A 13,062-nucleotide genomic window follows, 5' to 3' on the forward strand; every position below is an offset into this window, starting at 1 on the left:
AAAACCAAGAAGATGATGAAGAAAAAGAAAAAAGTAATGTACAGTTTTTACTCATTCCACACACCACACATATATCTGAAGAATCTAAGCAATGCATACTAAGGCCTGGATGGGAAGCTTCAGAAATAGAGGTAATGATAAGAAAGCAGTGTGTTCAGAGCTGCTCGCTCACCCTCAGCTTCTCTCCAAGCACAGGGTCAGGGGCCAGAAGAGACGTGTGTGCCTGCACAGCTTAAGAAGACACAGTGAGTACAAGGTTAGGAACCAAGCAGGGAAAGGAGATGCTCATCTATGGCAAGGAGGGTTAAGGCTGGCTTGGTAGAGGTCTAGGTGGCTCTCTGGGTACAAATGGTGCCGACCCATGCTTTCAAGGGACCACCTGAACGTGGACGCGGTGCCAGGCATTGTTGAGTACGCCTCGAAGGTTCCAGATTGGGGCTACGGTGTCTGGCTGCACATTGTAACTGTCATCTACAGCTTTGCAAATGATGTTCAATTCCTTTTGCTCAGCTGGCACGTGAGCTTTCAACTGCCATATTCGCCAAGCCCAGGCCTTCCTGGGACGCTGTTCCTCTCCCTCTAGCTCAGCTTCCTGCCAGGTTAGTCCACCATCCACAGACACGTCCACTCGAATTACAGCCCTGCCACCGCCACTCCATGCATAGCCCTTGATAGTCACCTCTCCTGACTCTACAATGGCCCCATCTTGAGGCTGTGTGATAGCTGACTGGACAGGTAGTTCCTGAATTGATGGAGCTAGGTCAAAGTCTACCGTGTCCCAGTCCACAGATGGAGAAAAGCCTTTGTAATCCCGCCTCTGCCAGTGACTATAACTTTCCTCTGACTCCACACTCACTCTGCTCAGCCATTTGACATGGCGGGCACCTACCACACCAGGAACCACCACCCGTACAGGGAAGCCATGGTCACGAGGCAGAGGCTGACCATTCATTTCATAAGCCAGGAGGACCTCGGCTTTAGGATCCATGGCCTGGGCCAGAGGGATAGATGCTCCATAGGCAGTTCCAGTGGGGTCTGAATCCAGTCCTTCAAAACAGACATGGGCCTCAGCTTCACAGAGTCGGTGACCAGCCTGGGCTAACACATCACAGAGCCGTGCCCCAGCCCAACGTGCTGTGCTGATAGCTCCTGTTCTCCACTCCAGACCTTTCACTTCCTTGACCTTACTCATTTCAGAGCGCCGGTTACCAGCACACTGCAGAGTGACAGTGACCTCATGTTTGGGAAACTTATGCAAGTCATCCAAGGACAGAGACAGTGACTGACCTCCAGGTGCCCCTACTACATGCAAGCGATAGGTGTCTGGGTCCAGGTTAGGTACGGGCAGATGGTTCCGGGTGAAGAAAATAGGATTTGGTGTGATGTAGCTTTCTGTCAGAAGTTCAGGAGGAGGCTCTGCATTAAAGGGGCGCTGGCTATTAATCCTCAGGGCTGGATGACGCTCGGGGTCATCAGCATAAGGGTCAGAGGCTTCCAAGGAGGGGGACATGCTGTCTTCGGGGTTCAGCTCCCCAATCTTATACTCAGCCAGTAACTCACGTACGTGGGGCTGGTTGTGCACAGCATAGAGGGCCCAGAAGGGCTCTAGGGGACCTCCAGCTGCTAGCATTAGTTTTGATGGTCCACCTGGATGTAGGTCCACAAATTTTGTGACATCAAAGACCTCAGAGCCTAGAGTTACCCAGACTCCAGTTTTAGGGCTGTTGTGAGAACGCACATCCTCTTTAGAGTAGATCTGTGGTGACTCCTGAGAAGCCTATGGGTTGGGAAGGGAGAAAGTGAAAGGAACAGAATATTAAATCACTTTAGGTCATTCTGACTCCATCCAGTCAGCCTGAGAAATTAAGGGAACAGGTCATATTTCTGCTGTGTATGAAGACAGAGCCATCAAAGGCAAGAGCCTATAAGATCCCTTTGTTCCAACATGGAAGCTCTTTTCCCACTTACCCTACACCGATGCTCATGATAGGCCAGCACCACACCAAGGCCTAGCAGGGTCCCCATGACTTTCCATCCCCGAGTCCCCGAGTTATCAGAAAAGGTGACGCTGGGATGCTGAGGCTTAAGTGAATCATTTGTGGAGCATGCTTGAACGCAGAGCCTCAAGGGGGTTGACTTCACTCTGGAAGACAGAGGAATTAGTAGCACAGAACGTCCCATGAAAGCGCCAGTGAAGTTGTGTGGTCAGTCACCTCTCCCTCATTAGTCACTGGTTTTCAGTTGGAATTTGGTTTCTTCCGGATGGGTAGGACCAGTGAAATATGGCTTTCTCTTTCCTCCATTACTGTACTATATTATATGCCAGATAAGATAAATATCTAGCAGATAAGATAATTATGAGATAGGATAGGAGATAAGTACTGGTTTGGGATAGCTTACCTGATGGCCTGTGGAAGCCCCACAACCATGGATTTGTAGAGCCGAAGCAGCATTGTGGCAGATCTAGAACAAGAAGATAGATTCTAGGTTTCAAAGAAACCTAGGTTTCAAGAAAACCCCATGTTTCAGAGACCTGAGAATGCATGGTCCAAATGTGTTCTTAAGAGTTCATTAGAGGGCTGGAGAGATGGCTCAGCGGTTAATAGCACTGACTGCACTTCCAGAGGTCCTGAGTTCAATTCCCAGCAACCACACAGTGGCTCACAACTATCTGTAATGAGATCTGATGCCCTCCTCTGGGGTGTCTGAAGACAGCTACAGTGTATTTACATATAATAAATAATTTTTTTTTTTAAAAAAAAGTTCATTTGGAGCACTTCAGAGACACACTGTGCAGAAAGGAGTGGGAGTGGAATGGGGATGGAAAGGAACAGAGGCTTCTAGAAAGAACAATGCCCCAGGCTCAAGGACAGAATAGAGGTTTGCCAATTTAAAAAAAAAAAAAAAAAAGATGCTGTGTATTGAACCTAAGGTCTTGAGAATGTGACTGAGCCATATCCCCAGCCCCTACTTTATAATTATTTCTAAATTGAGACTGATGAAAACAGACAAGAGGTGGCGGCAGCCTAATGGGGTGAAGGAGCCAGAATCCTGGAAGCAAACTGCCTTGGGTTTGCAAAACCAGGCCTTGTCCTTAACCAGCTCCCATGGCAACACAGCTGAACTTGTATCCTCATCTCTATCCAGAGGAACTGATATGCAGAGTAAACAAGTAATAACATTCACTCAGGCCTTTCCTCTTTACTCCCTCCACCCTTCTAAAATAAATACCCCATCTGAGAACTGAACCCCGATTCAGAGTCTCCACCCTGACCTCGTAGTGTATGGCATTCTAGTGATCTCAGCAAACTGAGTGGAGTCAATGGCCAGGGTGTCAGGGGATGGGCTAGAGAAGGAAGTTAATTTCTCTGCTCCCCGTCCTGCTGCATTGTCTTCCTCACAACCTCTCTGACCCAGGATGGTCACAGTGGAGAGGGTTAGAAGCTGCTGTTGCTGACATGCTAGGGGTGGTGGGACTCTTACAGATGGCCAAGGGAGGAAGATGGAAAGAGCAAATTTCTCTCCTCTTCACCCTGGGCCACGGGATCCGTACTCTTCCTACTATCTACCCTTAATTTCAGCAACCAGCTTTTACCAGCCCCGGTGCAGGTTTGGGAGGGGTAGCCTGCTAGATACCGAAATGCTGCTCAGTGGCGCAAGCTCCTTACTCTCCGGGACACTTTAAGTAGGAGGGTGTGTCTGTTCAGAATTCGGACAGAACAGCAGCCTGCGACCCCAGGAGCATAGACACCATAAATGGAGATACTGGCTCTTTTGCTACTCCTAAGATTTAGAGTTTGCTCCAAGTTACTCCAAGATTTGGCGGCACTGGCCGCCTTGGTCCCACCGTTGTCCTCCCTCCTTTCCCTCCCGGTCGCAGTACCCTCCTTACCCGGCTGGATGTCGACTGTGGAACAATTTCACCCTCACCGCGCGGGGCTAGAGCGGCCCGGGCGGAGGGGCGGGGCGGGGCTCGGCTGTGACGTGTACAATTTGTGCAGGCGTCCTCACGCCCCTCGCCCGCTCCGCAGCCATTGGCCCCTAGCTTCGCAGCTGCTCCTGACGAAGACTGGCAGCTGTCGCCAGGTCGCCGGGTTGCGAAGCGGGGGGCGGGGCGTCGCGGGGTCCTGGATGGTACAGGCCTCTGCCTCCCAGGGACCAGGAGCACACACTGGTGACCCGAGCGGACCGCAGCTCCGTAGGGAATCGTGAGGCCTCACTGATGCTCTGCACAGACAGCGGAAGGTGACAAGGGCTTCAAAGGTGGCCACGAGGATGGCGACCAAATTCCCGGGGAAGCCTCAGAGTCCTGCGGATACGTCCCGCGCCTCGGCAGCTCAGTGTTGCAACGTTGAGCCCTGCTTGTGCTGTAGGGAAAGCAAGGCCAGGAATAACGGCAGAAATGATGCCCAAAATAGTGGCTCAAAGATTCCCAGGGTGAATTTCTGAAGTGTGAAAACAGCAACACCGAAAAACCATGTTTTGAGATAAGGTCCCACTATGTGACTCTGGCTGGTCTGAATCTAGCTTTGTAGACCACGCTGATCGGGAACTCAAAGATCTGACTGCCTGCACCACCATACGCAGCCTTTAAAAAACATTTAAAAAAATTTGCGTAATGGATTTTTTTTTTAAAAAAGCATCTAGCAAGGAAAGCAGCAGTTTAACAAAAGTATAAACATTACAGTCTTGTATATAAAAATTAAAAAGGACACTAATAGAAAAATTTGCTATTGCTCTTACCTTTTACTAAAAATTTGCTATTGCTCTTACCTTTTACTAGATTGAAAAATTGACACTGTGCTCCGGGAACAAACAAGCATCCATAGACTGCCCTCTAGAGACCAGAGGGTTGAGCTACAGTCGCGTCAACTTAAAGCAAACTTAAAACGCCGGGCGGTGGTGGCGCACGCCTTTAATCCCAGCACTTGGGAGGCAGAGGCAGGTGGATTTCTGAGTTCGAGGCCAGCCTGGTCTACAAAGTGAGTTCCAGGACAGCCAGGGCTACTCAGAGAAACCCTGTCTCGAAAACAAACAAACAAAAAAGCAAACTTTTACATCTGGAAGATCATCTTTTCCCGTTTAGTTTTTTTTTTTTTTCCTTTGAGGAATCGGTCTAAGAAGCCTGAGCAGCGAAATGTACTCAGAAGAGGTAACGTAATAGTGAAAAGGTGATATTGGCTCTAAAGTTTTTGCAGGTGGAAAGGTTTCCAGCCCTTGCATATATCATCCTAATGGTTGTTTTTGTTTTTATTTTTTGAGGCAGAGTTTCTGTTAGCCCTGACTATCCTGGAACTTGCTGTGTAGAACAGGCTGGCCTCAAACTCACAGAGATCTGCCTGCCTCTGCCTCCAGAGTGCTGGGATTAATTTAAGGGCTACCTCCAGGCCCTGTTACTGAAAACAAAGTGCAGGAATATGATTCCAGCAAATAGGAGGCTGAGGTCACCCATGACTGTACAGAAAGACCCTGTCAAATATGTACCTCCCTCCATCTACGAATGCCTTTATTTTATGGAGCTACTATCTCCTTTGGCTCAGATGGCCCTCCACTTCCAGGTGCTGAGAATGCCAGGTGTGCGCCACACACCTGGCTCAACCTCCAGTCTCTTCAATGTACAGCTGGAGAGACTGAAGCAGTGCTAACTTGACAAAGGCCCACAGCTGGTGACTAGGACTGACACTGGCCCTCTAAACACCCTTTCTCTCTTAGAACTCTTGTACCTACACCCAGTGTCTTATGTTTTCATTTTCTGTATTTCAGTCCTTTAGACTATGACAGATGGGAGGACTTCAAGCAGAAATAAGAAACAGATCTGGCAGAAATGTTTTTTGTTGGGGTAGAAGCTACTTGATCAAAGTTAATTCAGTAATTTTAATTTTTTTGGAAATATGGTATTGCTCAACTACTTTTGGATGCCTTTAAACAACTCTCTTACAGCTTCAGCCTTCCTAAGTAGCTGACAAGTGTCACCATATCCAACTGTTTCTTATTTTGTATGTATGAATCATGTACCTATGGAGGCCAGAAGACATTAGCTACCCTGGACCTGGAGTTATGGATGGCTGTGAGCTGCCATGTGGGTGCTAGTATTGAACCCAGATCTCTACAAGAGAACAAGTGCTTTAAACCGCTGAGCCATCTCCCCAGTTATCTTTTTTCTTTTTAATCTTAAGGTTATGGATCCAATTCAGAAACTACTATACAAATGAGTCCTAGAGAAATGCAAAAATACTGCATATTGGTCCCAAGAGTTGAGATATGCCATTTCTCTATCTAATCTTAATGAGGTTCAAGAGATCCAGACTATAGCCACACACAGAAAAATAAAGTCACATTTGATAAATCATGTTTGTCTCTGAACGTAAGTGCTCTCTCTCTCTCTCTCTCTCTCTCTCTCACACACACACACACACACACACACACACACACACACACACATTAAAAAAAAAAGCTGGGCGTTGGTGTTGCACACCTTTAATCCCAGCACTTGGGAGGCAGAGGCAGGAGATTTCTGAGTTCAAGGCTAGCCTGGTCTAAAGAGTTCCAGGACAGCCAAGGCTACGCAGAGAAACCCTGTCTTGAAAAACCAAAAAATAAAATAAAATAAAAAAAATAAATAAATAAAGGGTTTCTTTCCAAATTGGTTCTTCAACTAGTTAGAGGTGCCAAGATGGAAGGGAAGGATGTTTGAGGTGTCATGGATTTCTCTGGGTCCTTTCTCCCCAATTTTTGGTTTCAGGCAAACAGTAAAAACAAAACAGTCCAATGCACTTTCTTTTTTCCTTTTTTACTTACATTAAATACATCGATAAATCAGCAGTTGCATTCTGTTACCACGATTGATATGTTAGGAGAGTGAAAGAAAGGCAAACACTTTCTTAGGAAAAAAATATAGAGGCAAAAAAGATAAGCCCTCCCCTTAAAAACTGATCAAGAGAAAAAAAGGTACCAGGAGGGTGGGAAGAGGACAAACCCTCAAACCCAGCAGAGCTCAAAGGCAGGCAGCAGAGAGGCCCAGGACTAAGGCCAGCACTGCTCCTCAGAGAGGGAGGGCGGGCAGGGGAAGCCGAGGGAAACGGTTTCCCAGCCCCAAGGCAATAAAACATCTTCACTTTTGCAGAGAAAGAATTATGTTTCTAAGAGACTCAAGCTTCCCTGAGTCTCCACTTGTAAAAACGATGTGCCTGGGTACTTTGCAGATGAACAGGTTCTAGGAAAGTAAATATATGTTTCAGGGCCATGATAACTAAGGATGCCCCTGGAAAAGGAAGAGAATTGAGTCCTAAGTGGAAGAACCTAAACCGGGTCCTTGAGAGCCTTGGTTCCATGGACTCCTTGGCTTCTCTGGAATACAAGTCCATCCCTAAGCCAAAAAGGGGCAGAGATGTTCAACTCTAGGTTACCGTGGTCTGTCTTCTGCAAATTTCTCTCAAACTCTAGCTAAAATATCAAGTTTCCTCTTGCTTTGATGGCTTCCCGTAGACACCCTCAAACACCTAATATAGGAAGGATGTAGAGAGGCCAGAGACTTAGGAAGGACCAAAGCCCTCTGATGACACAAGGCAGTTGTGAGGCACCTTCAGTTCTAGCTGCCCTGCCATTGGACAAGCAACCTCTGTGGTAGGAGCCCCTAGTGGTACATGGTTTAAGTAAGAGTAAGGGTGTGTGTGTGTGTGTGATGGGGGGCAGGATGAAGGAGGAACTAAACCCAAGATATTAACAAAAGGAGAAAAGAGGGCTAATGGGAACCAGGGGCCAGAACAGACTGTACAGAGAGTAAAGACATACGTATTTACAGGGAAGTAGAAAAGACATGGTAAGACATAGCAAATTGAATGTGAACCCTGGGAAGATAGAACACTCCTTTTGCCTGACCTTTCTTTACTCCACTACCATTACCATGGCCCATGCTATTCTGAGGCCACTCCCCAGCTGCTCAGACAAACCTATACCCAAGAATAGAGGTATGAATCAGTCAGAGGAAGCTTAGCAGTGGAGACTGGGCGTGAGCAGCTGCCACTGTTCCTGTCTTCTATAGGGCCAAACCTCATTCATTGTAGATCCCATTTAATTAAAATGGTTGAAGGATAGGCAAATCAATCAATCCCCCCCACCCCCCAAAAAAACATGTATCTTGACCAAACTACCATCAATTAAAGTGCAAACTGCAGGGGCATGGTGTCTGGGGTTAAGGCCATCTCAAGGCCAGGGTAGGGGAAATGCCTATGTATACATAGGCCTCAGAGGATGGTATCAGAAACTGGTACCTCCTCCAATTAGATCACAGCAGAGCTAAAGGTGCAGGCAACCAGTGAAGATTCTTTGGAGCACTCTGAGGTCCAATCCCCACACTTGAGTGGGGTTAGTGGATGGGGACAAAGGGGAAAACAGCCTTGGGACAAGTTCCAGAGCCACAGATGACACTGCACCTCGACCTTTGTCCTATTAACTAATAAACTCCCACTCAGTGCCTGCGAGCTTGACTCCCTGTTCTCACTCCTACCTAGGAACCCCCTCCACAAGTCCAACTCATTGGTGCCACAGTGTTTCATAGACAAGAAACGCTTACCAGATAAATAAAATGAAAAGAAATGTTTCCTTACTCCCTCCTGCTCTGAGCCTTACTTTCTCCACAAGGTCTTTAATGTAACTAAATGTATATTCCTCCCTTCTCAGGCCCTGGGATTACCCTTCATCATCTTGTACAGAGGAGGAAACAGGATCAAGAAGAGGGAGTGACGATGAGAGGGAGAGGGAAGCAGGAGACAAGTCTTCTCCAAAACCCTGGGGAACACAGGGGTCGGTGGGGACAATGAGGAGGCCACTGTCTTGCACCTAGAACACCAAGTGAAGAAAGTTTGTTTTGGAAGGAAGGTCCTGGGGAGATTTGACCCCAAACCCCAGAGCAGGGCCTAGTAGTGGCAACAGCTGCCTGGTGTTGGTTGCTGAAGCATTAAAAGTGCCGTGACGGAGCTGTCGGGAGGCAGCCCTCGGGAGCCAGGGCTCTGTGTGCTGAGGGTGGGGATGGAGGTTACTTCTTAGCTCTCGTGCTCACTCCAGACATATTTGCTGCTAGCCACCCCTCAGTTGCTACAACACTGGCTCTTGTTCTGCTGGGACTGCTCATGAAGATCCACGCCCCGACTTCGGCCTGCTGCACCCCCCAGATTCTGGGGTTCACTCTTTGGCAACTTCTTTGCTAAAAATAAAACAGAACAAAGCATGGTAGATTATACTCATATATACTTCCCACCCCAAACAAGAAGACTATTGAGAGGGAATAAGAGAGATTAAAACAATGATTTGAAGAGAGCACGAGTTTTGCAAACCCCACTGAACACAGGGAGCTAATGCTGCCACCAACAGATGGAAGGGACACAGCAAGTGGAGCTGTTTCTACATTGAAGATCTTGTCTGACAGTGCTAGGGGCTTCTCACTCTGGCTTCTCTCTGTAGTCCAGATTAGCTTCAAACTCTTGGTTCTCTGGTCTCAGGCTCCTGAGACCACTACACCACTTTATTTTCTTGGTTTCTTTTTCATTGTTTTTAACTATATGTGTATATGCGTGACTAGGTACATACAGATGCAGGTGCCCTCAGAGGTCAGAGGTGTCATACCCCTTGGAGCTGGAGTTGCAGGTGGCTGTGAGCCACCTGATACGGGTACTTGGAAACAAAAGTGGGTCCTCTGCAAGAGCAGGATGTACTCCTAATCATTGAGCCATCTCTCCACCCCACTTTTGTTTTGAAGCCAGGTCTTATGTAGCCCAGGTTGGCCTCAAACTTGCTAAATAGTCAAAGATGACTTTGATCCTCTTGTCTCCATTTCCCAAGGGTTGTGAATATAGGTGTGCTTCACTGAATCTTGCTAAATAGCTTAGGCTGCAATCGTCTGTGTTAGCCCAGTGCCCTGACTGGTGAGATTTTGTGTGTGTATTACCTTGTCAGAGTGAAGGGTTTGTTTTTTATTTTGCCTTTGTTTTGTTCTGAAACAAGTTTCAATACATAGCTAGCCCTGGCTGTATTTTTTTGTCCTTTCTTTTTTCCTAAGCCAGGGTCTCTCTATCTGTCCAGAAATTCATTACATTGACCTGGCTGGCCTCGAACTCACAAGAGATCCATTGGCCTCTGCCGTTCATGTGGCAAAAACATAATTTTAAGGTTTGGGTCTATCACAACGTGATGAAATGTATTAAAAGGTGGCAGCATTAGGAAGGCTGAGAAGCACCGGCCCCGGACTTATTATGTAGTGTGATTCAGAGTTGTGGCATTCCTCCTGCTTTGGCCTCCCAGGTACTGGGTGATAAGCATGTAGTGCTGTGTCTAACTCTAGGCTTACGCTTTTCTTGTTAAGCTTCTTGGAAGTGCCAGGCCTTCCATCTCCTATGCAAGGATTGTACAACTGTACTACATCTCCAGCCCCACACGTACAGGGATTTATAAAACCCTACCCTTGGTTTTGGGTTAGTGACAGCTTTACCTACAAAGAGACACACACAGAAGCCTTGAGACCACTCTGCCCTTACCTATTGCCAGGAAGAGGTCATTGACGTTCATAGCAGTCTTAGCTGAAGTCTCCATAAACAATAAGCTGTTGTCATCTGCATATGCTTGAGCCTCCTAGAAGGGTGAAAGTAGCATTGCTTTTATATTCCCATGTAGTACTCTAGAGTGAAGGAATATTTTGTGTTCTCTCCTCTTAATGCCCTTTTATATAAGGACCCTGGTATATAAAATATATGTAATATGGGCTGGTGAGATGGCTCAGCGGGTAAGAGCACTGACTGCTTTACCGAAGGTCCTGAGTTCAAATCCCAGCAACCACATGGTGGCTTACAACCTTCCGTAATGAGATCTAATGCCCTCGTCTGGTGCATCTGAGGACAGCTACAGTGTACTTACATATGACAATAAATAAATCTTAAAAACAAAAACAAAATATATGTAATACATATTTTATATATAGCCCTGGACCCATAATATAGTAATGATTCCCCTCAAGATAAACCCATGTCCACTAAATTCAACAGAGATATCAGGAATCATTCAGATGTGCATACATGTATGCACGCACATAGAGGACAGAGGTTGACTTTGGGCATCTTCCTTAATTTCAGTTCATCTCATTTTTTTTTTCTTTTCAATTTATTGTTTGTAAGAGGAATGGCGCAGCCACCTTTGTATAAACATTGGGGCCATGCAGCCACAAAGGCATCTCCTGCAGGAGGACCTAATTGAGGACTGCCTGAAGACCAAGGATTACTGATGCAGACAATGCCAGCCGATTAGGAACTGCTGTTTTGGGGATCAATGGGGCACAGGTGGAGGGCATTAAAGGAGCTTGCAGCAGTTCAGATGAGCTTGCTGCCAAAGTCTCAGTCTGTATTGTTGATTCCGCGCCACCTCACTTCCAACCTCCAAGGGCAGGTAGGGTCAGGCAGCAGGGTGGTCTAGAGCACAGACAACAATTGTTTGTATATATGTACACATGTGTATGTGTGTGCATGGCTGAATACCATGGTATGCTGACGGAGGTCAGAGTCAGTGATGAGGTTTGGTTCTCTCCTTCCATCTTTATGTGGATTCCAAGGGCTGAACTCAGGCCCCCAGGCTTGCACCTTTACCTGTAGGAATCTTACTAGCCTCTACCTTATTGCCTTTTAAGACAACCTCTCTCACTGAACTTGAAACTCTGTTTTAGCTAGAGTAGCTGGCCAATAAGCCTTGGAGATACTCCTATCTCCACACCCCAGCATTGAGACTGCAGGCAGGTGCAACATTACCATGCCTTTCTAATGTGAGTGCTGGGAATCCCAAGCCTTCACCCTTGCCACACAAGTACTTTACCCTGGAGCCACTTCCCCACGGTAAAGAATCTTAACTGTGGATAGGGGTCTTAGAGTTATGGCATGAAAATAGTTCCTTACCTCAAATTTAACAATAGGTTTGAGGTAATTTCCTGCTTCCTGTTTTCACCCTGGTACCACAACCATACATCCCTAACCCTCTGATCTGGAACTTTCTTCTGATTCCTTTAAAATCTGTTCCCTGCCATTTGGTCAGACTGTTGCTGTATCTAATCTGGTATACAACTAGGGAATGAGACAATGAAAGCCTCACATGAAAACTTCAGGAGCCTGGAAAAAGAGGTCCTGCATACAGACCAAGCATGGTAGGGAGGGATTCTGTAGGCCATCTTACTTCATACTCCACCATGCGCTTGTTGGCAAGGTCGGCTTTGTTCCCTGCCAAGGCAATAACGATACTAGGGCTGGCTTGCCGCTGTAGTTCCTTTACCCATGTCTTTGCCCGGGCAAATGTTTCCTGGGAAAACATGAAAGAGAGAATGAGTGCTAATCCACAGTCACCACCTTCTTAGGCACACAACTCTCCTCCAGGTGCCCTTCCCTCTCAAGTCACAGGTCTCTGACAGTCCATGTCCTCTGGCACTTTTATCTTGCTATTTAAGAGCCTGTTTCCTCTCCCCACCTAATTTAGTATCTATGAAGCTCAGGGGACAGTTCTCTTAGCCCACTCACCTGGTTAGTAATGTCATAGACCACGATGGCAGCCTGGGCACCCCTGTAGTACATAGGGGCTAAACTGTGATATCGCTCCTGCCCAGCAGTGTCCCAGATCTCAAACTTGACTGTTGTGTCATCTAGACACACGGATTGGGTGAGGAAGGCCGCTAGGAAGGAGAAAATGAACAAGTTGTAAGTGGGAGGATGGATGGGAAGATCCCACTCCCTCCACGTTACCTCTGCATATTCTAAGACCATTGCCACCAAGACCCATCAGCTACAGGTTTAGTGTTCTCCGTTTATGTAACTATTGGAACAGGATCAAGATGGCTTGTGAGTATTTTTGAGTACAGGCAGGAGGCTCAGGAGTTCAACGCATACTTGGCTATTTAGCAAGTTTGAAGCCAGGCTGGGCCAAATGAACCCTTAGATTTATTTGTTCATTTATTCACTTAAGAGTCTCAGAGTTGGCCGGGCAGTGGTGGCGCACGCCTTTAATCCCAGCACTTGGGAGGCAGAGGCAGGTGGATTTCTG

General features: G+C 47.0%; 2 protein-coding genes across 4 annotated transcripts in view; both read right to left on the bottom strand.

Annotated features, from left to right (window-relative positions):
• Positions 1 to 6: 6 nt before the first annotated feature.
• On the bottom strand, positions 7 to 4,163 carry Suox (sulfite oxidase). 2 transcript variants are annotated; one of them, XM_031349039.1, is made up of 4 exons: positions 3,893 to 4,163; positions 2,401 to 2,500; positions 1,969 to 2,143; positions 7 to 1,777 (listed from the first exon to the last, which is right to left on the bottom strand). In XM_031349039.1, exons 2-4 carry the CDS (start codon positions 2,451 to 2,453, stop codon positions 368 to 370), a joined length of 1,638 nt encoding a protein of 545 aa, XP_031204899.1. In that variant the 5' UTR covers positions 2,454 to 2,500; positions 3,893 to 4,163; the 3' UTR covers positions 7 to 367. The 2 variants fall into 2 exon arrangements, with proteins under 2 accessions (XP_031204899.1, XP_031204898.1); XM_031349038.1 differs by having other exon boundaries at positions 2,401 to 2,463; positions 3,893 to 4,160.
• Positions 4,164 to 6,771: 2,608 nt separating this feature from the next.
• Rab5b (RAB5B, member RAS oncogene family) overlaps positions 6,772 to 13,062 on the bottom strand; it is a 19,127-nt gene continuing 12,836 nt past the window's right edge. For both annotated transcript variants that reach the window (XM_031349630.1, XM_031349631.1), the window contains exons 3-6: positions 12,543 to 12,694; positions 12,205 to 12,327; positions 10,530 to 10,623; positions 6,772 to 9,202 (exon numbers count right to left, since the gene is read on the bottom strand). In XM_031349630.1, the coding sequence (XP_031205490.1) occupies positions 9,087 to 9,202; positions 10,530 to 10,623; positions 12,205 to 12,327; positions 12,543 to 12,694 (485 nt within the window). In that variant the 3' untranslated portion in view covers positions 6,772 to 9,086. The remainder of the gene's footprint in view (positions 9,203 to 10,529; positions 10,624 to 12,204; positions 12,328 to 12,542; positions 12,695 to 13,062) is intronic.

Source organism: Mastomys coucha, unplaced genomic scaffold (genome assembly GCF_008632895.1).
Source record: "Mastomys coucha isolate ucsf_1 unplaced genomic scaffold, UCSF_Mcou_1 pScaffold4, whole genome shotgun sequence".
NCBI classification, from domain to species: Eukaryota; Metazoa; Chordata; class Mammalia; order Rodentia; family Muridae; genus Mastomys; species Mastomys coucha.